The sequence below is a fragment of the Aquarana catesbeiana genome, linkage group LG02, assembly GCF_042186555.1.
Source record: "Aquarana catesbeiana isolate 2022-GZ linkage group LG02, ASM4218655v1, whole genome shotgun sequence".
In the NCBI taxonomy this organism is placed as follows: domain Eukaryota; kingdom Metazoa; phylum Chordata; class Amphibia; order Anura; family Ranidae; genus Aquarana; species Aquarana catesbeiana.
Window position 1 is genome coordinate 269,646,711 of NC_133325.1, and position 27,635 is coordinate 269,674,345.

A 27,635-nucleotide genomic window follows, 5' to 3' on the forward strand; every position below is an offset into this window, starting at 1 on the left:
GCCCCGTGAACACAGAGGACTCTCACAGACGACCTCACCGCTAACCATTCATGTCCTACGGGTCTGGGACCGCACAAACGCCCTGTGTGCTTTGGTGCCCCCGGGCTCCCCATTGGCACCTTTGGGAGGATATAAGTGGTTCCCTCCTGGGGAGCAGAAAACCTTTTTCGGTACGTGGGTGTCAGACGGCAATTATAGTTATGGTAAATTTGTGGATAAGGGCAAACTGATACCCCTAGACGCCTTGCGGAATAGCCACGGCAGATTCCCTATGGACTGGTGGAGGCACCAGCAACTCCAACACTTTATTGCAACAGAAGGGACCCCAATGAGAGGGCTAGACACCATCACCACACTAGAAAGCCTTTTCACAGAAGAAGAGCCAACTCCTCATTTGATTTCTGAGCTATACAGGCTACTGGGCTCGGTTCCCACCGCTGGTAAGCCAGCTTTCATAAGGGAATGGGAACGAGACCTAGGGGTGGAGTTCACGCCAGAACAACGTCTACACATGTATAAACTAGCACACTCTAGCTCCATAGAGTCTAGAACGCAGGAAACTAACTACAAGCTTCTAACTCGCTGGTACCGAGTACCGGCTGTCATAGCACGTATCTACCCCTCGGTTTCGGACCGATGCTGGCGAGGTTGCAGTCAGAAAGGCACCCTTCTTCATGTATGGTGGGAATGCCCAATGATTAGGTCTTTCTGGATGGAAGTACAGACTACCATTAAAAATGCCCTGCAGATTGAGATCCCGTTCTCCCCCGAGCATTTCCTCTTGCACCTCCCCACCCTTCCTCTAAGCCATTACAAAAAAAGCGCCCTTCCTCATCTACTAAATGCCGCTAAAAGGCTTGTACCTCTCTATTGGAAGCGCCCACAGGTCCCTACCTTAAAAGAATGGCTACAGAAGGTGGATGATATCAGAGAGGCGGAGGAGTGGGTGGCGAGGTGCAAAGATAGGAGTGAGCGCTTTGATGGTGTTTGGGCTCAGTGGCGGAGATTCATCATCGACACTAATCCGGTATCCTCTAGCCTGGATGTCGCGCTGTTGGAGTTAGCGGAGCCCTCCTTGAAGCTAAGGAGGCCTGTTGGTGGTGACGTGCGTACCTGAGTGGAATGTTTCAACGCCCCATTGATTGCACAGGGTGTTGGCCTTTTCTTTCTTTCCTAATGCATGGTTCACAAGGTATATAGCTGAAGGCTCATATGAGACGTTATGCGTCGCTAGCGACTACAGACAAGTTTTGTATCTCCTTTATTAAATAATAGAGTTGTTACTTGTTTAGACGTATTGGTCAGGGGCTCTGCCTGGCAACGTAGGCACCTCTATGTCCGCACTGACCCAGTGGATGCCCAGGGGGCGCTCCCCTTAGGCGAAGGTTAGTTGGAGGCCTATGGCCCCCCTTCCGGGGAATCCGCCCGGTGGGCATCCTAGGGCACTGAATAAAAAAGAGGCCCCTCCCTCCTGTACTAAAATGGAGGGCTGAGGGGGATAGGTCCGGCCAAGCTGATACGGCGGGGCCCCCTCTTAGGACTCAATATGACTGTTTAGCAATGTAATAAAGTTCGGAGATGATTTAATCCCTCTCCCCCCTTTCCCCTCCCGCCCTTACCCCTACGTATTACAATTTGTTATAAATCTTGTTTTTATACCAACATATTGGTCTACACTGGAAAAATGCAATGTTCTGTGGTAAGAATGACCATAGATTATATGTATGTATGTTCTTTTTCTTATTATATAAAATAAAAATAAAGATTACAAAAAAAAAAATGCCTCCTTATGACGACAAGGTTATTTGTTGAAAATTCTGTTGAAGTAAAGCTGTTAAATAACTGGACATTCTTTGTTTGTAATATGCTAGGATGAAGAGTGAGTGAGACGGCTAATGGTTTCTGCATAGCTCCCAACTGTCCCTGATTTTGAGGGACTGTCCCTGATTTCGAACAAAGTCCCTCTGTCCCTGTTTCCTACTCATTTGTCCCTCATTTTGGTTTGATCTATATTTCTGTATATAAAATGCTTGTTATCTTTCAAAAAGTGTTTCCCAGTGCTAAACCTTTCATCCAATTTCTAAATTGCTGCATCTGTAAATTTCAAATCCAGTATAAAGGAAAAGTAGTGGTATAATGCTCCTTTAAGGGTGTGTGGCTGGGGTGTGTTCTATGTCTACATACTTTTGCTTATAGGTTTCCCTCATTCTCATCTCAAACATTTGGGAGGTATGGTTTCTGCAAGCAAGAAGCAATTGATCTATATAAGAAAGGGCACTGCATCACCGTGGAGTAAACCTCTTGGGTCTTTCATTAGTTGAAGTGGATGCAGCATCTCACTGGACAGGTAGAGTATTAACCTCTTGTACAGGGGCTGGAGCTCTCAAAAATACAAAGCATTCTCGAGTCAAGGAGTTTTCCTTCTGATGCTGCACTATGTAATGGTAAGCCGCAGATATGACCTAGGTTACCAACCCTCTTATATCTGAACTTTCTGGAAAGCCCTTATGGGACTCTGAGGCTTAGCCGAACCGGCCACAAGGGCGGTTACACTTCTAATGTATCTGAGTCACTAGGGGTTACCGGGCCTTAACTTTCTGTTACATGTAGGACGTAGCTGGCTTACAGCAGAATCAGATCAACTGGCCAGCTTTGCCTAAATGTAGGTCTCAAGCAATTTCAATCAGCAGAGATCATGTCACCTAATGCTTGAAATGTGGTCATGTGACAGACACTAATAGTAGGCTGCTACTACTGCTACAACAACTATTGCTACTACAACTAATACAACTACTATGATGTAAAAACCTAAAAGTTGCCGATTGGTTGAATAAGGCTGAAATGTCAATGCTAATCTTTCTTTTTCGCTCTACAAGATAAAAGGTATATCTACTCACTAAAGAAAAAACAATAAATCAGATGCGCACAGCTACTGTAGATAGAAGCAGATACACTCAATCATCATTGCTGAACACAAGAAATGTAAGTTACTTACTTCATTGATGATTATTGTGTAAGAGCTTCCAAAACCAAACTTCATAGAGTCCACAGTGCAACTCTTCCCGGTTTCAGTAATAACTTTTATTTTTTTTCTGTACAAAAAAACACAGCCAATTTAAGCACAAAAATTATGATATAAAACACACATAAGTAATGTCACAGTTTTTCTTAAAGTGTAAATGTGAGCATGTATGTTACAGTATAATATTCTGTACAGGATGGTTATTTGTGGTTTAATTCTTATGGTTAATGTTGACCTCTGGTGTCATTTTAATCTGTAAATCGTGCTCATTAATCAGGAAAATATCTACATTTAAGTATGTTGTACGATGCTGCAGTTCAGCCATACTATATCATATACTATATAATTATTCCTAATTAATTAACTTAACTCTAGACGTTTAAAAATGTTCTATTAAATCCAGTCAGATAACATTAAAACATTGTTAGATACATAGGCGTGCGCAGCCTGTTGCATTAGGGTGTGCACCCTTAACCGAAGCTTAAACACACATGCGTGTGTGTACGCATAATATATATATATATATATATATATATATATATATATATATATATATATATATATATATATATATATATATATATACACATATATACACACACACTTTTTATTTTTTTTATACATTTACATGCCGCAGATTCAATTACACCCTCTGTTGGTTTTAGTAGGTGTAGTACCCACTGACAGTGACAAATTTAAATGAATGCCGGTGCTCTGCAAGCACTGTTCCAGTGTGCAGTATGAGCTGAACACACAGCTTACACCTAGGGTGGGGCACAGGAACTCAAGTGACTCTTTGCTAGGACACAGATGGCACCTTTGCATTGTAATTGGAGAGGGGGACCTAGAATTGTGATAGGAGGCGGGCATTGTGACAGGGGGAGGGTACCTGGGCAGTGTGACAGGAGAGGGGGTACCTGGGCAATGTGACAGAAGGGGGGGTATCTGGGCAGTATTACAGGAGAGGGTTTACCTGGGCAGTATTACAGGAGTAGGGGGTACCTGGGCAATGTGACAGAAGGGGGGGTATCTGGGCAGTATTACAGGAGGGGTGTACCTAGGCAGTATTACAGGAGGGGGGTATCTGGGCAGTATTACAGGAGTGGGGGGGCACCTGGGCAGTGTGACAGGAGTGGGGTATCTGGGCAGTATTACAGGAGAGGGTTTACCTGGGCAGTATTACAGGAGAGGGTTTACCTGGGCAGTATTACAGGAGAGGGTTTACCTGGGCAGTATTACAGGAGAGGGTTTACCTGGGCAGTATTACAGGAGAGGGTTTACCTGGGCAGTATTACAGGAGTAGGGGGTACCTGGGCAATGTGACAGAAGGGGGGTATCTGGGCAGTATTACAGGCGTGGGTACCTGGGCAGTATGACAGGAGGGGGGTACCTGGGCAGTATTACAGGAGGGGGGGTACCTGGGCAGTGTGACAGGAGGGGGGGTACCTGGGCAGTATTACAGGAGGGTGGGTACCTGGGCAGTGTGACAGGAGGGGGGTACCTGGGCAGTATTACAGGGGGGGTACCTGGGCAGTATTACAGGAGGGGGGTACCTGGGCAGTATTACAGGGGGGGGGGTACCTGGGCAGTATTACAGGGGGGGTACCTGGGCAGTATTACAGGAGGGGGGTACCTGGGCAGTATTACAGGAGGGGGGTACCTGGGCAGTATTACAGGGGGGGGGGGTACCTGGGCAGTATTACAGGAGGGGGGGTACCTGGGCAGTATTACAGGAGGGGGGTACCTGGGCAGTATTACAGGAGGGGGGTACCTGGGCAGTATTACAGGAGGGGGGTACCTGGGCAGTATTACAGGAGGGGGGGTACCTGGGCAGTATTACAGGAGGGGGGTACCTGGGCAGTATTACAGGAGGGGGGTACCTGGGCAGTATTACAGGAGGGGGGTACCTGGGCAGTATTACAGGGGGGGGGTACCTGGGCAGTATTACAGGGGGGGGGGGTACCTGGGCAGTATTACAGGAGGGGTGTACCTGGGCAGTATTACAGGAGGGGGGTACCTGGGCAGTATTGCAGGAGGGAGGTATCTGGGCAGTATTGCAGGATGGGGGGGTACCTGGGCAGTGTGACAGGAGATTGGCAGGATAACAAGAGTAGGGGGCAGACTAACATAAGGAGGACAGACAGTGTGACAGGAGGACACATGGAGGGGACACACTATTCTCTCTCACTGTGTCTTATGCTGGCACCGGCCCTCACTCAATCAACACACACAGTCACAAAGAATGATAACAATTCCCCCTCAACCCCCCCTCCTCCTGCTCTGAAGGGGAGGGGGCAGGGCTGGACCGAGTTGGTTGCCAGAATCTCTCTTCTTCAGCGGCATCTTCATCAGCAGAAACTCTCAGAGAGAACTTCTCTTCTTCTCCCCCCTGCAGGATACTGGCTCCTTATATATATATATATATATATATATATATATATATATATATATATATATATATATATATATAAATAAATGCACACTTACTTTCTTGCTGACAAGTCAGGCAGAGTTCATATCGAGTTGCTTTTTTTGGTCCATCGTGTGTCTGGCTGCCTGCCCTGCTCAGTGCTGTCTCACTGCTCACCTCACTGAGCCACCCGCCTGCCGATATCCAGGCTTAGGCTCCGCTGCTTCTTCCAAGGGAGAGAGAAGAGGCTGTGGGTGGGCGGAGTGCAGATGTATATCACTCCGCCACCACCTGTGGAACCTGCAGCCGGAACTACAGAAGACCCATCGGGAAATGCGGCTGGATTACTCCGCGGCCGTGGTCCCGGCGACTCCCTAGTCCCTGCTTAATCACATCCCACTCGCAGCACACAGATGTTTTTGCTTGCCCAGTGGTGACATGAGCTACACAGACAATGTCGCAGGCTCGCAGCAGTCACAACTAGCACTAGCAGTGAGAGCACAGGGATGATTAGGGTGTGCCTGGGCACACCCGGCACACCCCGTGGGCACGCCTATGGTTAGATACAGTATATTTTTACATAGAAATAGTACGAGTAGTTTCTTTATGTCGACCTTTTGTAATTTCTTTCACAGTAATGCTCAGCCTGGAACAGGAAGGTCAGGAATTATCAATGTGCTGTAGCTCTTCATTGTTCAGGAACAGACTGGGGTTAGTCCTGGAACCAGATGCATTGCTTAGCTGCCTTTTCTGCAGAGAAGCTCAGAAACTGGCTGTGCTGTTGTGCTGTTGGGCTGGCCGGAATTCTGATTTAATGAACCTTTTCCAAATATTTATTTATTATACATTCAGAAAAAAATCGATAATATATTTTTGCTGAAAAAAAAATCAGTGGCTCTCAGCATGTAGAATATAATAGCATTGCAGGTAAGACTGTAGACTTAAAAAGGTCACTATAAGCAACTACACAAATGAATAAGTACAAGCTCATATATACTTTAAAAAAGTTATTTAACCCCTTCACGCCTAATGCCGCGTACACACGGTCGGACTTTTCGTCTACAAAAGTCCAACGGACGCCGACGGACTAAAGCTGGCTGGTAATCCGTTCGTGTGTGGGCTTCTCCGGACTTTCAGCAGACTTTTTCAGCCTCAAATCCGACGGACTTTAGATTTGAAACATGCTTCAAATCTTTACGTCGTAACTACGACGGACCCGAAATCCGCTCGTCTGTGTGCTAGTCCGACGGACAAAAACCCATGCTAGGGCAGCTATTGGCTACTGGCTATGAACTTCCTTATTTTAGTCCGGTGTACGTCATCACGTACGAATCCGTCGGACTTTTGTGTGGTCGTGTGTAGGCAAGTCCGTTCGTTAGAAAGTCTGCTGCAAGTCCGCCGAAAGTCCGCCGGAAGTCTGTCGGACAGGCTGTCGGACTTTTGTAGACGAAAAGTCCGACCGTGTGTACGCGGCATAAGGGTAAAACAAGTCTAAATGCCTGAGCCCAAATTTGCCATTTTGATATGTGTTAGCACTACTTTGTGCATCCAGGTGATACAATGTATATCTCTTGTGCATTCAGAGACAGAAAACAGGGGGGGGGGCAGGCTAACACAGCAAACAGGTGAACTGGTGAACACAGCAAACTGGTGACCAGCTGTTCCAGGTCCCAACTGTTAGAACAGGGTCTGGGGCTCTTGGTGAGACCCTGGTTACTGTGCTGGGAGCGCATCATGCAGCGCGCTCCCAGCACAAAGGGAGGTATACAAATATGCAGCCGCATATTTGCATACTGCTGGCGTGAAGGGGATTAAAGTAGTCAACATGGAAGTGATACATCAGGTGCCATATATACAGTACATCTTCGCAGCCTAATTTTGTTTTTTTTTTAATTCAGATTTTTTTCTGTGTATGTTGTTTTATGCCAAGCAGCTTTACAATACACCAGTAATATGTTCTAAAAGTATCTGCAAAAATAGTATTGTATAGCGTGGGGAAGGATGAGAACTCCTGTCTGGTTTCTACTGTTATACGGAGCTCTGTCAGAAAAGTTTACCCTCACTTTCTGTCCTGCTGATAACAATTACATAGGAAAGGAAGTCAGAGAAAATCTGCAACAGGAACATCAGACAGAAATAAATATCTGACATGATCTTATTATTTTCCTAATCTCCTAAACAAAAACATGTTTTATTTCTATTTGTGTTGCTGTTGGAGTGTTCCCCTCACTTCCTATCTGGTAAAACATAGTCAGTGTGACAGGAAGTGAGGGTAAATCTCTCTAACTGAGCTCCAGATAGCGGTATGAACCTGACAGGGGTTTTGACCTTTGGTCATTCTATTTAGAACTTAGAAAAAAGTGTTGACCGGATATACCCTTTAAATTAATGACAAAAAAACGATTTAACTCTACATGTTTTATTACTAAACAAAATCTCCTGCGCTCAAAAATGATGTGACGGCGGCGGATGTTGCCCTCCTGGGGTCAGGGAAAACCCAATGGAAACACTGTAGAAAGACTGGTTTGTAAGTATATTTTCTTTCTTTTTATACCAATAAACAATACTTGGGTAATGTGCAAGGTTGGTGCGCCCTATTTTTTCATTTTTCATTTTTTTCTACAGTTTGTGCTAGAATGGAGACTGCTATGTGTATCTTACTCTTTTATTGTGCAGAAAAAAAGTATTATCATTTTACAAAAGAAAACTATTTTACATAGCTTTCAGTTATGCAGATCTAAAATGAATGTACTTACACTCCCAAATTTTGCATAGTGTAATTGGAAAAGCTGAACGGGGAAATCTCACCAAGGCTTGTAACATCCACTGTTATGTTGATTCTTTCTTGAAGATTATTAATAAACCTGCAAGAACAAATTGTGAAAATAATCTTTTAGAGAGGTACTGCTTCAATTCCAGTAGGTACCAAAAGTTGTTCAGCTGGCATGTCCATGCAGTGTAGTCTGACTTTTTGAGCAGAAAACCTATGCATTATGATAAATGGCATATAACTGAACCTTTGTTGTAGATGTTATCATGTTACACATACATTGCTGTTTGTTTGCCTTTAAATAATTGTGCCCCTTCCTCACTCCGTAGCTAGCAGATGCTCTGTACAGTTAATGCCACCCTTCTTTGCTGTGTCTTTAGTTTCAGTTCGGAGAACCTATAATTGCTGAAGCTATACATATTATGATTTTTTGACCTATCTGATCTTCATTTGTCAAGATCTGCACAAGTTTTTGATTAAAGCTTTCTATGATCTACAAGATGCCATTTGGATTGTGTCAATGTCTGTCAATGCTACTGAGATTGTAAGTTATAGCTATCTCACCACAAATGGAACAGTTATAGAGATCACACTTGCAATATTAAACCTGGGGAAGCCGAACAGATGTGGTAGTCCTAATTTTTAAAAATGCTGGAATTTCAAATTTAAATTCAATGACAAATGGAAGAACAAAGCTATCCAAGTGTTAGATAAATTTTTCATGTTAAGTTCATGCATGCTAAGCAATGTGTAACACTTACAGTCATGTATTACCTCTCTGAGAGATAACAGTCCTCCCTCTAACAATGTCTTCATCTGATTTCCTCTGCAGAATTATGGTGCTATCATTGTTCAGGCATAATCCATGGTCAACATCTGCATTCTGGATTAACAATCTGACCTAGAGATGGGCTTGTGCAGTTCTTCTCTATATGCACACATTAGGGTTGATTTACTAAAGGCAAATAGGCTATTCACTTTGGAAGGAAAGCTGCACTTTGCAAGGGAATTTTCTGCAAAGTTTAATGAACGTGGTGAAATTTCACTTTGCAAAAAATACCCAATCACATGCAAAGAAAAAAATACAGCATATTTGCTTGCGCATGAGCAGATGATGGAAGTCAACAGAGCTTCAACTCATTTACTAAACTCTGGGGAAAATTCCCTTGCAAAGTGCAACTTCTCTTGCAAAATGAACAGTGTATTTGCCTTTAGTATATCAACCCTTATTATCTCACCCGGATTGGCCACCCTCTGCTGCAACTCCTCACTTTCTGACTGCTGCAAAGTCACAATGTTGAAGCCTGATCAGTGGTGGAGAGGAGACAAAGGATATTCTCTGTATCCTGCAGCAGTCTGATGACTTAATTGACCCAGATTGCAGTTCTAAGCTTAGGTAAAGCACTTGACTGGAGCTTTAGCACTGCTTTTTAATGATTAATAGTACAACTTTTGATGTATATTGCATAAGCGTATTCATGCAGTCCATGATACATTTTCAGGACAATTTTCGGGGTATGCACCCTTCTTTTAAGGTCCAAGCAGTTGTAAGGTGGCTTTTCCAAAGCAGATAGAGTAGGAAAGAGTGTGATAAAAAGTACCTAGTGCCTACCACAATTCACACAGCTCTAACGCCAGGCCAGCTATGCTATTAAAAAAAGTCGGAAACAAATACAACTAGTGAAGTTATGAATATATGACTGAACGTTAAAATATTTATAGTAAAACAAAGGTAGAATTGGCTTACTAGACAGTATATGAAAAAGGGTTTGAGAATTATTAAGAATCTTACTGTAAAATAAAATGATTTTAAAAAGAATACGGTGTACCATGAAAACTGGACTTTATTGTAGTCCTTAGAACTGAATAATACAAGTGGGGATAGTAAATGAGCTACATTACCACTGTGCAAAGTCAGATCAAGGTCCTTTATTGCCCCAGGTGAAAAGGCCAATGTGCACCGCCTTGCCCTTTTTGTTCCTCCTCCTGCTTAAGCACCCAAGGCAGCCACCTCTTTTGCTTACCCCTTGGCCCTGCCACCATGTGAAAGTGGGTCTGGTGGGGGACTCACCGTCCACCTAATCCTGCTGTATGGCATAAAGCAGGAATCACCCGCACCAATTTTTAGCATATACCATGTTCTAACCTCATTCTAATGGCATTGGCAATAGCTATATAGTAGTTTTGAAAATCTGACCTTATAGCATTGCTTCCTTGTTCTGGTTTGCTGGTTATGTCTTCAGCCTGCATTTAACAAAAAAGGCACTATTTTAACATATAAAGAGTATATTTTGAACAAAGTTTTATCAAGAAATGTGTCGAAAAATCTAACGCACATTGAAACATGTCAATACAGAAATAATCATCAATTTGTCATCTCCAATGCATTGAGCATGCACACAGTACAGGTTGTTTATTATATATTTATAATGGTGCAACACTAAAACAAATACCTTATGTCAAAAAAATTGCTAAACATATCTGTGAATACATAAATGCAACCCATGTAATGCTTCACTAATCTTCTAAAAAAACTCAGTTTCTTTGAAATATAATTCCTATTATATAAACCAATTCCATTCACACAAAGTGCTAATGTTTAAAAAATAATAAGTGTGTCACAAGAAACTATCATCCAACTGTGATCTAAAGGGCAAAGTCCATATACTGTGCTAAAGTCCACAAATAAATCATATACATTTTCCTGTGTAATAAAGAGCCCCATTTCAAAGATGCGTTGCTTTCCACTAATGTAATCGGTGCCTATGTTCCCAAATTCCACACGTCTCACTCTTCCTGAGTAACACTCAATCAGATTTCATATGACCCCTTATAAAAATAAGAAGGGCCCTAGCGCTTTTTCAATTATTATATACTTCTGCTCATCCGGGTATTCCTCCGTACACTGTTTTCCTCCACAGTATTAGAGGACGGGTGTACAGCAACTTATTACGTTTAAAAAAAGGAAGGTCAGAATGAGCACAGAGTTTGTTTCTTCTTTTTCACAGGTTGTTTACTACTTACCAAGTTTGAGGACAGTCCATTTTGATTTGAGATGATAAAGGTGTATCTTTTCCCCCCTGAAAGGTTAGCAAAACTTAAAGGGTAGGTGCCATTTCCATAGTTCACATCCATTTCACTAGACAATTGAAGAGCCCTGTAGTCACCTGCCTAAATAAAAATGAGGGATTTTGAAACATTTTGGGTAAATGTGTAATGGTGGACAGCAAAGAAAAAGCATTGATTTGTCATTTAAAAAGATAAAATTCAAGGATTATTCATGATTTACTGTATTTTTTTTAGGCTACAGAAATGTAAATATTTGTCAGTGGAAGATAATTTAATTCTAGTGTTGCATAGGAGCTGTACAAATTGAAAAGGTAACTAATAGCATTTTCAGATTTAGGTGGTGCAAAGGGCAATGGTGACGTGCAAAGCATAATATTCCCAAACAACCAAGTACATAGGGATTGGCTGCTCAGGCATCCAGTGCTGTGAAGTGGGGAGAGTCTATATCTCTGTGAAAGCTTCAAATCACATTCCTACATGTGCCCAGCACAGGTTCATGTGATCATCTGACATCTGACATTTATTAATCCAAAATCTGATTACAGCATTTTGCACATCAACATTGCTTCTTGCTCTGGATTTCTGAATAAGACTATTTATGTACACTATCTTTATATCATCTTTATATCATATAAAAATACACTCATAATACATGGTTGAGAAGTAGGTATGAAATACAATTCTTTATTAGAATTAAGTGATTTGTTTATGTCACGTGGTTAGAATATAAATTGATTTATGCAATTGCTATTGTTTACTGCCATTTGCTTATCACACAAATGTTTTGTTAAATATATAGAAGGGTTCTTCAAAAAGTTTCCTCACCTTTTTTTAATTCTTTTTTATTAAGAATTTCAAAAACAAAATACATCACTTTTACTAAACTGCAAGGTAAGCCGGCTTTCCAGACAGACTAGTCACATGACACTCTAAGGCGTGTCCAATTGCTGTAGATACGTTGTCTGTGTTCAATACAATATTCTGTTCTCGTAAATGTTTATCTCTACAGAGGGTTATTTAATAGTCCTAACTACTGTCTTAGGACACATTATAAAACCTAAGAAATGGAAACATGACCTGCAAGACATGAAGGAGATTTCTAGCAGTAGGATTTGCTATAAAAAAGACAATTTGTGGGCTGTATTTTTCTGCAAATCATATTAATTTTATTATAAATTTCTTATTGTTCTAAAGAATTATCTGTTTAACATAAGTTCCCAGAGGCCACCACTGGAACTGGAGTTGCTTAGCTTTTAACAAGCAGGCAAAAGTGACCTGTATACTCCTTATGTTAAGAACTAGGACAATAATACAGACCACCAAAACTCTACAGTAGGAAATGCCCTACTGACCTATAACCCTAATATAAGGGTTATTCAGTAGTCAGAAGTCAGAATTTGCAAACATAAATTATATTTGTAATTTCTTATAAGCAAGTGTAGAATGAAAGTAACATCATACCTGTAGTGGGTCCACAACCGTGGAGAAATTAGGAGGCTGAGTTTCTCTAAAGTTAACAGTCAAATTTTGAGTTCCCAAATTTATAACTTTAACTTGTATCTGAGTGCTGGTTGGAAATGTTGGAAGAGTTTTCTGTAAGCAAAAGAAGAAAATTCTAATGGGTCAGATCACACTGATTATTTTGTTTTTGGTAGAAGCTAAAACATTACATTAGCTAAATATTTTGTGTTTCTTTTAAGATTCAAGTTTTTATTAAAAAAAAATATAGTTGCTATACTACACCGCAAGCATCAGTTAAGGTAAACGGAGTATTTTCAAAACCTTTTAAAATTACAAATGGCACGCGCCAAGGATGTCCGCTGTCACCATTATTGTTCGCGCTTACGTTAGAACCCTTACTTAACAACATTCGCCAAAACCCAGATATCCAGGGGGTATGCTTGGGAAATAAGAACTATAAAGTGTCAGCATATGCTGTTTTCCATGTCTAACCCGCTTATCTCATTGCCCAATCTTATGAAAGAATTTAAGATCTATGGAGACCTATCAAATTTAAAAATTAACTACGCAAAATCAGAAGCGATGGGGGTGAGGCTGTCACCTCCAATACAAAAGGCCATACAACCAAATTTCAATTTTAAATGGGTACCTGCGGTGCTGAATTATTTGGGTACATATGTACCATCAAATATAGGAAATACTTTCACGGTAAATTTTATACCATTATATAATTCAGTACGGTCACTACTAGACAAGTGGCAACACGGATTACACTCGTGGTTTGGCCGCTGTAACACTATCAAGATGTGTATCCTACCAAAATTTTTGTATCTTTTTCAAACGTTACCCATTACTATCCCGGTGTTTTTTTTTCATCAGATAAGTAAACTTTTTTCGAAATTTATATGGGCAAAGAAAAGTCCTAGGATTAGTAGAAGAGTAATGACGATACCCAAGTGTTATGGGGGGGTAGCTGTCCCGGATGTATTCAAGTACTACCAAGCGGCTCATATGGGGAGATTAGTGGATTGGTGTAGACATGGGGAATTTAAGCAATGGGTAGACATGGAACAACAGCTGAGCCCCGTACCTCTACGTAGAGCACCCTGGTGTTACAATGAGTTACCCCCCACCCTTAGAAAACATCCTATTATAGGACCTACACTATGAATTTGTGCTAAGTTTTGCAGTATTCCTAGATTTTCCTCGAGCCACTCACCTCTGTACCCTATATTGGGAAACCCCAAATTCCAACCAGGAATGGAAAAGGGAGCATTTAGTAAACTGGAGGAGAAGGGAGGGTTTCAAGTGTCATATTTTGTGCAATTGGAGGCTTGGCCAACAATTGCAGCACTGATTAAACCAGGAGGGGATTATGAAGTAACTTTTTGGCAAGCAATACAAATTCGCCACTTCTTAGGGACTTTGGGACCACCAATAAACTATCGGTGTCAACTTACGGTATTCGAATTATACTGTGAGGAGAAGGAACCTCTCACTCGGGTGATCTCTAAGATTTATACATTGATAAATACCCCGTCGGAGGAGTTTGTGCTACCATCCATTAGTAAGTGGGAAAGAGATCTTAATAGAACTTTTAATCCAACTCAACGTAGGAAGATCATTTACTTGGCAATGAACTCGTCAATAAATACACGGACACAGGAATTAAATTACAAATTGCTAACTAGATGGTATTACACCCCGTCGAGGCTCAGTAAATTTACAGCAGAAACTTCAGATCGATGCTGGAGATGCGGGAAAGAGGAGGGAACACTCCTTCATATCTTTTGGTCTTGTACTAGGATCAGAAAATATTGGTTAGAGGTTCAGAAAATCTCCCAAAAACTTACAGATTTCTTAATACCAGATGATCCCACTTTTTTTCTGCTCCACTGCTCACAGATCCCGATGCAAGCATATAAAAAGTCCGTGTTGTGCCACTTGGTAAATGCTGCCAAGACCCGTGTTACTATGTGTTGGAGAGATACAAGACTACCCTCTATTGCAAGGTGGCTTAATAAAGTTAGAGAAATTGGAGCTATAGAAGACTTGGTCCACGCAGCCCAAAATAGAAAAGAACAATATGTACAAACTTGGTCAATATGGGACCGATTTGTATGTTCAGAAGAAGGGAAGAGAAAGATGGAAGATAGAACAGAAGAATGAGAATGTCTTATGTAGAACTACTTTGTATCTCGCCGTGCGGAGGGGAATAGGAGGAGGAGGAGTAGGAGAGGGTTTTTTTTTTTTTTTTTTTGGTTTTGGTAGGGTTTGGGGTATTTAATAAAAGGAACTAAAGGGAGGATTGGAGAATTAAATAAGGAATAAGATACTGGGAATAAGCCTTGTAGTACCGAGGTCCTAATTTAGGTAAAATTATAAGGGTATAACCTATGAATGTTTATGTAGAGACTAAGGAACTTTAAGATAATACTAAAAGCAAATATTAAGTATTGAATAGATGTATTTGTAAATGTTTAAATGCGATGTAACTATGTATTCTCCAACACCCTTTATATAAATAAAGAATTTGAAAAAAAAAAATATAGTTGCAGCTCAACCTTACATGTCACAGGGCAGACAGTCCAAGGAAATGAAGACAGTGGTACTTAGTATGTGGTTATAGAGACCAGACATTGATAACAAAGATAGTGGTACATAGTACATACACCAAAATCAGCTCATTTAGCAGTAATGTTTAACAGAAGCTGTCATGTCAGTCTAGAGAGGAGCAAGGGCGTGATGTCCTGTTGTAGAAGAGAGGTCAAGAGTGAAGAGAGGGGAAAAAGTAATACGTGGGGTCAAGGTTGAATCTAGGTGGGGTGCTGGGGTGGGCTTCATCCCCCCCCCCCCTAGATTTCATTGGCAACCCCCAGGCTGCTTTGGATGCTGTGTTCCTACTCCTCCCCATCCTGCTGGCCGCCTCACTGCAGAAGACCCCTGAGACCCAGGGCCCTGAGTGATGCTATTGCTGGCACCCAGTACACTTGCCTTAAATTTCTCGACTGGTTCCCTGTGTGTTGACTCTGCCAGCTGGCCATGGCTTCCTTATACACTGCTAATGCATGAGAGAGGCAGAGCAGTAAAAGTGCTGTTTGTTGGATAAAAAAGGAGAGTTGTGGATAGGGGTTCAGAGGTGAGCTGTGAAGGGGGTGCAGAAGTGAGATGTGGAAGGGGGGAGAATTTTTTGTGGAATAGCTGCAGAGGTGATTTGTGGACAGGGGGTGCAGAGTTGAGCTGTGGATGGCAGGTGCAGAAGTAAAATGTGGACAGGGGACGTGAAGGTGAGGGAAAGGGACAAAGAGGTGAGTTGTGGACATGGACACAGATGTGAGCAGTGGATAGGGGCCACAAAGGTAAGCAGTGGACTGGGGACACAAATAAGATCTGTAGACGGGAGCGCAGAGGACAGTTGTGGATGGAGGGTGCACAGCTGTGGTGGGGGATAAGATGAGGCGTGGACAGGGGCGTAGAGGTGAGCTGTGGAAGAATGGCGCAGAGGTGAGCAGTGGAGAATTAATGCAAGGCTATACATTACATAATCCTCTCCACTCTGTATGCTCAAACTGCAGCAATGTGTGTGCAAAGTACACTACGGTATACAGAGCTCTGAAGTCAGAAGTATGTAATGTATGACACAGATTGCAGACCGCAATGGTCAGGAGTATGTAATGCACAGCCTAGTGTAAAGAAAGCAGGGGTAAAAATTATATCATGTAAAGTGCAGCATATAGGGTAATGATTAGTAGAATGCAATGTCAAACACAGAATACAGATTGCGGAAGGATTACATAATGTACAGTACACATTACATGCTCCTGACCAAACTCTGTATGCTGTGCTGTGTGGTACATGTTGAATCTTGTGTACTCATGGCCTTTGCATCTGTACTCTTGAATGTACAATACATACCTGCTAACCACAACGCTCTGTACGCTGGGCTGTACATGACATAATTTTGACCACTGCACTTTGTACATTATATACCCTTGACCCCTATATGCTATATTGTAATTACAAACTGTTGACCAAACTGTTCATTGTCTCAACAGTTGCTGGTTGCTAAGGAGTCCCTTACTATTTTAAGTTCTTCTTTAAAGTGAATGTAAAGGTAAAATAATTTTAAAAAATAACAAACATGTCTATACTTACCTGCTCTGTGCAATAGAATTGCACAGAGAGGCCGCAAACCTCCTCTTTTCGGGTCCCCCGCTGGTGCTCCTGGCCCCTCCCCCCTGTCCCATGGGTGCACTCGTGCGTGTTGGCACCCGAGCCCTGCTGCTGCGTCCAGCCCTGACCCCAGCTCCCTCATCACTGGCTTTGATTGGCAGCACTGGGAGCCAAGGACTACTGGTGCCCCAGCAAAGCCGGCAAGATGTGGAATTAAGGGGGAGAGAAGAGCTTCAAATGTGCATGATGCTGGATCGAATGAGGGCTCTGGTATGTAAAAGAGGGGAGTGAGGGGGGATGATGACACCTAAAGATTTTTTTACCCTAATGCAAGGAATGCATTAAGGTAAGAAATGTTTAGGCTTTACAACCACTTTAAGGTAGGCTCGGACAAAAGTGCTCGTTCTTTGTCTATATTCTGTGTGCAGAAAAGCAAATGTATTGGAACAATTTCAGTTTGTAAAAATTATTGTGCTGAGGTTTATATGTATCTCTTATGCCGCATACACACGACCGGTTTAGCCATTGTAATAAACTTCAAAGGTTTCTCCAACGTAACTGGATGGATTGATGGATTTCCATTCAAGCGGTCTTGCCTACACACGGTCAACCCAAGTCCGACCGTCCAGAAGGCGGTGACGTACAACACTTACGATGGGACTAGAAAAAGGAAGTTCAATAGCCAGTAGCCAATAGCTTCCGTCTCGTACTTGCTTCAGAGCATGCATCTTTTTTGGTCCGTCGGACCAGCATACAGACGAGCGGTTTTCCCGATAGGAATTGGGTCTGTCGGAAAGATTTAGAACATGTTCTATTTCTAGGTCAGTCAGATTTTTCGAGAAAAAAAGTCCGATGAGGCCTACACACGATCGGTATATTCGATGAAAAGCTTCCGTCTGACTTTTTCTTTCGGACAGTCCGCTTGTGTGTACGCGGCATAAGGAATCACAGTGGCTTAAAAAACTTTAAGCATATTTTATAGGTGTAAGCCTCTCCTACTTTGCATACCCACCATTTGCAATGGCATGCCACGGGCATCGCATTATTCTAGTCATTTTAGTGCCAAGTGGTGCCCCAGATCTTTAAGAATCCTAACAACACCACTGTTTTGGTGGAGTTCTGTGTGTAGTGCAGGAATCCCATAACAGCATGGTCCAGAGGAGGATTGCTTATCTCTGCACTGTAAACAGAGCAGATTGTTTTAGTAACATTGACAGGCAACAGAGGTTGTCTCCCCCCTCAGGATGATCTGGGGGGGGGGGGGGGGGCGATGAGACAAAAAAACGAGGAGAGGCGACCTCCAAAGATCTAGCTGCTTTATCTATGGTGGTGTGGTGTGTAGTGCAGCAAAGTCTGCACAATGTAGTGTGGAAAGGGTTCCTGTACACTTCATTTGGCTAGCATTACCTAGTTTATTGTCTTTGTTAATTTATAGTAGCAGTTCATTATGTACTGTTTTTTAGTTTGGAAAGCAGGCCCCGTTACTTCTTTTACTGCACCCCCAGATCAGACAGGCTAGATTCCGCCCTGAGTGGGGTTGGGGTAGATGTTTAGGGAGAAAATGGGAGAGGTACAGGAGGGAGGGATGAGTGGAGGGGAAAGGAGCATGTCCAACTGAGGAGTTGGGGGTGCCAAGTTCTTCTATTATCGAACTATCAGGTTTGAAATCGTCTCGCATAGGGGTTGATTTACTAAAGCTAAATTGATGCTTCAATTTGCAAGGGGAGTTGCACTTTGTATTTGAATTTTCCCTAGATCTCAGTGAATGAAGTGAAGCTCTACTAACTTCCATCATCCAACCACGTTCAAGCAAAAAGCTGTTTTTCTTTTTTTCATTTGCACATACAGTGCCTTGAAAAAGTATTCATACCCCTTGACATTTTCCACATTTTGTCATGTTACAACCAAAAACATAAACATATTTAATTGGGATTTTATGTGATAGACCAACAGAAAATGGAACATAAATTGTGAAGTGGAAGGAAAATGATAAATGTTTTTCAATTTTTTTTACAAATAAATATCTGAAAAGTGTGGCGTGCATTTGAATTCAGCACCCTTTACTCTGATACCCCTAATCAAAATCTAGTGGTACTAATTGCCTTCAGAAGTTTACTAATTAGTAAATAGAGTCCACCTGTGTTTAATTTAATCACAGTATAAATACAGCTGTTCTGTGAAGCCCTCAGAGGTTTGTTATAGAACCTTAGTGAACAAACAGCATCACGAAGGCCAAGGGATACACCAGACATGTCAGGAATAACGTTTTGGAGAAGTTTAAAGCAGGGTTAGGTTATAAAAAATATCCCAAGCTTTTAACATCTCACGTAGTACTGTTCAATCCATCATCTGAAATGGAAAGAGTATGGCAAAACTTAAAACCTACCAAGACCTGGCTGTCCACCTAAACTGACAGGCTGAGCAAGGAGATCATTAATCAGAGAAGCAGCCAAGAGGCCCATGGTAACTCTGGAGGTGCTGCAGAGATCGACAGCTCAGGTGGGAGAATCTGTTCACAGGACAATTATTAGTTGTGCACTCCACAAATCTGTCCTTTATGGAAGAGTGGCAAGAAGAAAGTCATTGTTGAAAGAAAGCCATAAGAAGTCCCGTTTGTAATCTGCAAGAAGCCATGTGGGGGAGACAGTAAACGTGGAAGAAGGTGCTCTGGTCAGATGAGACCAAAATTGAACTTTTTGGCCTAAAAGCAAAACTAAAAGCAAAACGCTATGGGTGGAGGAAAACTAACACTGCACATCAACCTGAACACACCATCCCCACCGTGAAACATGGTGGTGGCAGCATCATGTTGTGGGGATGTTTTTCTTCAGCAGGGACAGGAAAGCTGGTCAGAGTTGATGGGAAGTTGGATGGAGCCAAAAACAGGACAATCTTAGAAGAAACAGTCAGAGCTACAATGGAATGGTTTAGATCAAAGCATATTCATGTGTTAGAATGGCCCAGTCAAAGTCCAGACCTAAATTCAATCTATGGCAAGACTTGCAAATTGCCGTTCAAAGACAATCTCCATCCAATCTGACAGAGCTTGAGCTATTTTGCAAAGAAGAATGGGCAAAAATGTCACTCTGTACATGTGCAAAGGTGGTAGAGACATCCCCAAAAAGACTTGCAGCTGTAATTGCAGCGAAATGTGGTTCTACAAAGTATTGACTGGATATGGGGCTGAATACAAATTCATGCCACACTTTTCACATATTTGTTTGTAAAAAATGTATAAAACCATTTATAATTTTCTTTCTACTTCACAATTATGTGCCACTTTGTGTTGGTCTATCACATAAAATCCCAATAAAATACATTTATGTTTTTGGTTGTAACATGACAAAATGTGGACAATTTCAAGGGGTATGAATACCTTTTCAATGCACCGTAATTAGGTATTCATTGCATAGTGAAATTTCACCAAAATTCCCTTGCAAAGTGCAACTTGCCTATGCTATTTAAGCAGTCCGTATCCTTTTAGTAAATCAACCCCAGTGATTAAAGAAACTGTTGGAAAGAGAATAAGTTGCACAGCAAATATAATATAAGGAGGAAGACACAACGAAAATCATAAATGAAGATCTGGTAACAGCAAGAGTGCAATTGGCTAGAGAAAACTCTGAATTTAGCATAGTTTTAGCATTTTGTGAACAGCTTTATAACAAACCTTTCATCTATTCCAACTAGGCTTGCCACTTTATCCCTTTAAAACAGAACACATATGAGTAGCAATGGATATGTGGCTGCTTAAACGGAGCTAAAGCAGTAGTGAAACTAAATACCACTGTAATCAGATCCAGAACCTCAATTCATAATGTTTGGTTTTAGCATGATGAGGTGGTAAACAGTTCCTCTAACTCCCAGCAAGAGTTTATGTTTTGCAGATAATCACAAATGGAGTTGTTTGTATTTGACAAATGCGCTGTTGGCGAGGTCTGAGGACATGATTGAGAACCTCTGCCTGAATATGAGAGTACTGCAGATAATATTCCTGTATACATTTCATATTTCTTTCACACCACACATTACTTACATCTATTGATACTTGCACAAGTGCAGCAGCAACAAAAGCCATGGCAGCAAAGAACATTCCCACGGTCATCCTCTTCAGAGGGCTACAGAAGATACAGAAATATAGCAATACAATGTTAGGACATAAGCATTCACAAATAAAGTGATTGTAAACCCTCTCCTTGTAAAACAACACATTCAGTTTAAAATAGAAATGAAAGGTAAAAAAATGTGTATAGATATAAAAACCATTTTGTAATACCTTTTTTTTTCCCTTTCATATAAGTGATAACATCCCTCTGTTCTCAGCTGCATAACAACTGGGGGCGGAGAAACAGCAGCACACTGGTCTTCCCAGTGAAAGGGTGTGTAGAGAAGGCGTGTCAAGCTTAGTTCCCAACATAGCTGGAGAACTAATTGGGCTGTGCTTTCCCGCTTAGTGTGGTCAGTTTTTAATAGGAAAGCAGAGGGACTGACAGGAATACCAGTAATTTCACACAATCTGCATTTATATTCCTTAAGGATTTGTTACCACACCAATACTATGAACTGTAACTCTCCTCATCCCTCCCATATACCAATAAATTGAAGCCTGCCCTTTCTTTCCTTACCAGGTAGCTTCTCCTGGGTGAAATCCAGGGGTGGAATCTAAGACTGTTGGCAGTAGGCACTCATTGCTAAAAGCCTGACAGTGACTGAGGGCATTGGGCACACACATGTGTGTTCCAGTAGGATCTGCCATTAGTCCTGTAATATCTTTCTTAACCTTAACAGCCAAAATTGCCCTTTGTCTGACCCTCCAGACAGCTTTCCTGATGGTTACTTCTGGAAGGAGAGTGTCAGAACTAAAGACCTGAGGCTGTATAGAACTATTTGTTACTTTTTTTTTTGCACAGAGTTGTCCTGGTACCTATGTTGACCTTTTTACCAAAAGTCACTTTCAGATTTTCATTTAGACTGTGAATTAGTCTTGCCTACATTTATACAGTAAATACAGAGATGCAACAAGTTAATCCTTTGGATAGAGGAGAAGTTCTACATACTTTGATCTAGGGCAAACCCGGGGCCCAGATGCGACCCTTTTCTTGCCTTTATCCGGCCCTTGGGGCACTATTCATTCCACTGACACCTATAATAGGGCTCAATTCATGTTGCTGACACCAACAATGGAGCTTTGTTCCTCTCACTGACACCATCAAAACGGTACAATTCCTCCCACTAATATCAATTATGGGACACAATTTCTTCCATTGACACCAATGATGGGGCACAAATCCTCCCACTGACATTAACAATGGGGCACTATTTCTCCCACTGATACCAATGAAAGGGCACAATTCCTTCCACTGACACCAACGACGGGAGAGAATTGTTTCCATAGACACCAATAATGGGGCATTGTTCCTTCCACTGACATCATTGATGAGCTCTAGTCCTCCCACCGACACCAAAGACAGGGCCTTGTTTCCTTCCACTGGACGCCAGGACATTTTCTACTTCCACTGGCCCTAGTCCAGCTCCCAGAAAGTCTGAAGGACAGTAAACTGGCCCTTTGTTTAAAAATTTTGGAGACCCCTGGTATAGGGAACAGGTGAGTTCTGATTCTCAGACAAACTGTTTGTTATTTCTAATGGAGAGAACAAAGGAAGGGAAGCCTACAGAGTCAGAAAAAAGGAAAATGTTAGATAAATATATACTATAGTTTTTCTGTCCTCAATCTCCATAGCATTATACTTTCCATTCCAGAAAGTGTGGCAACTTGTTACAGAACAGAGGTCTGCTGGGCAGGCTTCAGGTTATTTGGTATATTGTCCTATGGGAGCTTGGAGGGTGGAGATAAGTCAGGAAAGGAAAAGAACTGTATGTATACAACTACAATTTTCCATTTGTTATTGCTGCTTGTGTTTCTTGTGGGAAGATTTCCCATCACTTCCTGTTTTGTTTGCTATCTGCCAAATAAACAGGAAGTGAAGATATTTTACCTTACTTACTAGTCTGTAAAATTGAGGAGGACACAGAGACACAGACAACAACTCCCTACTGTTTCTAAATGTTCGTGTTTAGGCTTTAAGTCCATGGATTTGCTATTCTTTTCAATAATATGTTACCCCCAATATTTCTTATTCCTGGTGTAGCACCCTCTAGGTTGCTAGATAGTTTGAAATAGGGTTTTTTGGCAGGGTAGAAAAATTTAGGCAGGCCTAGCTGGTAGTTGATCTGGGTTGGGAGTGGCCCAGTGTAGAGCTGGTGACTCACACGCAGCATCATTAAGACCTCCCACTTCTTTCCAGAATGTTCTGGTACTTTCTGGAAGGAGAGGTGGAGCTTTTTTTGGGTGTTCTAAGGAGCCTAGACCAATCCCCAACTTGGAGGCAGGCCTCCTTAAATACCTATGGTCAGCCCAGCTGGGGGGGGGGGTTATTCGTGAGGAAGCTGGAGATGGAGTGCTAGGCTGTCGGTGGCCTTTGAGGGAGTTCCTCAGTCTGGGGGGTGACCTTGGGCCTGGGCTCTGGGGGGGGTGACCTTGGGCCTGGGCTCTGGGGGGTGACCTTGGGCCTGGGCTCGGGTGTGGACGGGACCCTCTGAGAACACGTGGAGGTGTCCTGGACTGGAGGCGTGGGAGCAAGGAGAGGACAACAGGAGAGAGCACTGCCAGGCTAGTCTCCAGGATTGAACAGCAGGTCGCAGCCAGGAGGGCCGGTGAGTAATGCACAGTCAGGAGGACTGGGGAGGCATGCCTGAGAGTACTGGGAGAGAGCTGTCTGGGATGGGTGCAGAAACAGAAGAGTAGTCTGTGGAAGTATGGGCAGGAGAGAAAGGCAGCTGAAGCCAGGAGGGCTGGCAGGGCCTGAAGAGGTGGTACTGGGAGCAGTAGCCACGTGTAGGACAACTAGCACCAAGGAGACTGTCATATTTTGCTACACCATAGGGATCCTAGGTCCCTGCCTGCTAAGGGAACATGCAAGACCTGGCTGAGCCAGTGTCAGGCCTAAATCTCTGTGCTAGTTAGTTCTGAAAGTGCAAGCAAGTGCTGGAGGTGTTGAGGAGGTATAGTCTGCAGGCAAGTGTTGTGCTGGAGTGAAGACTGGAGTGTATATACAAGGAGTGTATATAGTTGGTCCCATGTAAATATTCTGCAATTCAGTGGGCATCCCATATCCCCTTATGCCATCCAAGTTATTTCCCCTCAATAAAAATACATAAAGTGCATGCATGGGCGTCCGCAGAACTTTTTTCAGGGGGGGGCATCATTTTAAGGTCACTCCTGCCCCGCCCCTTTTCAACGATGTAATGAATGGGAGGGGTTTAGTCATTATCATAAAAAGTGCAGGCATGCAAAGGTTTGAGAAACCTGATGCAAAAGCTTCATAGAAGGATCAAACTACCATTGTCTGATTAAGTATTTCTAATTTTCTAATTTTCCCTGTGCTGGGAGCAAACAGTGGCTGACCTTATGCAAAGCTTAGACCTCATCTCCAGCTCACAAGACCCACTCCTTGTTCTTCTTCTATTGCCGGTGTTCTGCCTAGAAAGTTCCCCTCGGCAGATAATGACCCCCCTGTACTGCGCAGGTGCAGCGCTTGCGCAGTACGAACAACAAGGGAGCTGCCGCTGCCGCGCACTCCTGATGCTCGTGCTACTCTGCAAGGGGCGGGTGTATTACTGTGATATCACATAAGCATAATAACAATATACTGTGGCAAGCATTGTGAGAAGTATTAAAATCACCCATGAAGATTGCAAAACCTGCCTTCAATGTGTTGAAACACGGCGTAATATAGCCGCCCCTTGCAGAGTAGCAGGAGCATCGGGAGCGTGCGGCATTGTCTGGTAGCATCGGGAGTGTGTGGTAGAATGCGGTGTTCAATGTGGTCTTCATTGCGCAGGCGCGGTGCTCAGCTGACTCTCAGATGTGTATGTTCGCTATTTTCGGCTCAGTAGTGCTTCGTACTGTGCAAGTGCTGCGCCTGCGCAGTACAGGGGGGTCATTATCTGCCGGGGAAACTTTTTCGGCAAGAGATTGGTCCTCGGCCACTTCCCATTATATGTGTAAATTCTGCTTCTCATGTACCTTCACTGACTCTCCTGATGCCGCCCAGTTTCAAAAAGACCATGTTTCCATCATCCAGAGGCAGGAGACGTGGCCGCGGCTGATCCTTGAAGGCTGGCCACACCCCCTTCCCTTATTCCTGATCAATCACTGCCTCACGGAAGGCACCGTTACATAGCAGAGAGTGCCCAGTAGTTAAGCTGTGGGGTGGAGGGAGGGATCTGTGCTGTGCCCACATGATTGATGTTTTTACAGACAATGATCCTGCCCGGCCAAGCAGCCTAATTTAGAGGGGGACACACGGTGGGGCAAGGGATAAAATGAGCATCACCACTCCACTTGTGGGCGGCGCCGGTCGGATCTATATCTTCACGGCTCACTTTACACAGTAGGGAAGCGACTGGAGGCAGAGCGAGGGAGTCTGAGTCAGATCGTGTCAGAGAGCAGTCGGCAGATCAGAAAAAAGTCTGCGGCAGACCGCTCAGCTCACGGACACCCACTTATCTTGTGTGGACACCTTGCTGATTCCAGGGGGGGGGCACTTGACCCACCTTGCCCACTGCTGCGGACGCCCATGAGTGCATGGACTGTCTTCTGTCTAAAGAGTGATTGGAAACCGTGTGCCTGGCTGGGCAGGGTGATAAGTGGACTACAACACTCAGCAGCCCTTACGGGGTACCGCTACACTGGTATGTGTATGTTGTACCATTATGTTAAAAAGTATCCTGTTCTCTTTGTATTGCTTCCTATGCATGAAATACTTGGTGATCCTTCCAGTCCCCCTGCTTTCCCCTGAATCATATCCTTCCCAGCGTGGTCAGTTTTCTGTCTGTGCTAGAAGCACAGCTTGCATATCCTCCAATGATCAGACTTGTGCTGACACACACCCTTGCACAACCATTCACTGGGAAGATCAGTGTACTGCTGTTTCTCCATTCTTAACTCTCTAAACCCCTTATGCAGCTGAAAACAGAGATTATGTGATAACTTATAAAAAAAAAAAAAAAAAAAGAAAAAAAAAAAAGAGAGAAAACAGATACCTGTAAACACACAAATGTTCTGCCTTTCATTTCTTTTTTAAACTAAATGGGTTGTTTTACAAGGTAAGGGTTCACATATACTTTAACTTACTTTTCCGAACACAATATTATATAATATTACAGGTTATTCCTATAATTAACCATTCACTTACGTGAAGTTCAGCTTGCATTTTTTTATTAAAGGATAAACCACAACATCAACAATAGGGACGAGAACAAGGATCAATATTGCATTGATAGTCTAGAATAAAATGAATTAGTATTAGTACATATAATTAGTTTTCCTAATAGGTATTTAAATAAAGTATAACTAAAGGCAAAACTTTTTTCTAGTTTTGGATATAGTGGAGAACCCCTGTCAGTTTTATTGCTGTCTGTCACCCCGTTAAGGAGATTCACCCTCTCTATTTGTCCTGTTTACCATTATTATTGAAAGTGAAAGTAAAATAAAATCCCAAATTTTGGGTTGTCCCCAGAAATGTAATGGGGGGGGGGGGGGGACACTAGTTCAGACGACCTGGGGGTCCCCAAGGAATCCCTTTAATTTGCAGGGATTTCCCCCTCACTTCCTGTTTGGCTATGGGACAGGAAGTGAAGGGAAATCCCTGCAATGGGACACAGAGATTGGGGTTATAACCCTCCCCTGCTCTATCCAAAATGAAAAAAAAAAGTTTTGCCTATAGTTCTACTTTAATAACTGGAATAATACCTTACCTGCATTTGATCTGGTTGAATTTGCATAGCCCCCTAAAAAGAGATAAGGAGTACACATTAAATGTATTGCTCTTTTCATTTTACATTTATAACATTTAATGTTGTTCATAAAGAAAAGTATACTTAACAAAATGAGGGGCATTTTTCAATCCAATCCATTAACCTGTCACAATGCACACATTAATTACAATTTGTGACACATTTACTCTTATAGTGGCAATTCTGTTAGAGTCAGTTGCACAGGGAAACTGTCGCAATCCTGTGACACTCAAAGAAAATTTGCAGCCCCCTTCAACTGTGCCTATGTGAATGGGTCTGGGAAAAAAATAATCAGCGATCAACAGAGGCAACTAATGTAAGCAAACATAGAAAGAGAATGAGAGAAAGTAGATTCATGATGGCAGGGAACACAATTGGCAAAGCAGCATTCTGATATCCGGCAAGATGACAAGGATAGGTGTGTTAAGGCGGCGGTGGAAAGATCAGGGAGAGTAGTATTCTGTGGGATGGGAGCAGCAGGAGCTGGCAAGGAGAGGTACATTCTTTTAGACCCCTTTCACACTGAGGCGTTTTTCAGGCACTTTTGGGCTAAAAATAGCGCTTGTAAAGCGCCTGAAAAACAGCTCCCCTGCAGTCTCATTGTGAAAGCCCGAGTGCTTTGACACTGAGGTCATGCGCTGGCAGGATGTTAATAAAAAAACTCCTGCGAGCAGCATCTTTGGAGTGGTGAAGGAGCGGTGTATACATCGCTCCTAAAACGCCCCTGCCCACTGAAATGAACGGGTAGTGCCGCCTAACCGTCAGCAAAGTGCCGCAGCACCGGTGCTTTGCGGGTTGCTTCTAACCCTTTTTCGGCCGCTAGCGGGGGTTAAAAGCGCCCCGCTAGTGGGCAAAAACCTCTGCAAAAATTA

The 27,635-nt window shown here is 42.8% G+C and overlaps 1 protein-coding gene across 1 annotated transcript in view; it reads right to left on the reverse strand.

Moving 5' to 3' along the window:
* Nucleotides 1-27,635, reverse strand: part of SLC15A1 (solute carrier family 15 member 1) — a 92,557-nt gene that overhangs the window by 16,235 nt on the left and 48,687 nt on the right. The window contains exons 13-20 of the mRNA XM_073614410.1: nt 26,725-26,757; nt 26,163-26,251; nt 20,942-21,023; nt 12,733-12,864; nt 11,227-11,373; nt 10,400-10,446; nt 8,189-8,296; nt 2,996-3,092 (exon numbers count right to left, since the gene is read on the reverse strand). Coding sequence (XP_073470511.1) covers nt 2,996-3,092; nt 8,189-8,296; nt 10,400-10,446; nt 11,227-11,373; nt 12,733-12,864; nt 20,942-21,023; nt 26,163-26,251; nt 26,725-26,757 — 735 coding nt within the window. The remainder of the gene's footprint in view (nt 1-2,995; nt 3,093-8,188; nt 8,297-10,399; nt 10,447-11,226; nt 11,374-12,732; nt 12,865-20,941; nt 21,024-26,162; nt 26,252-26,724; nt 26,758-27,635) is intronic.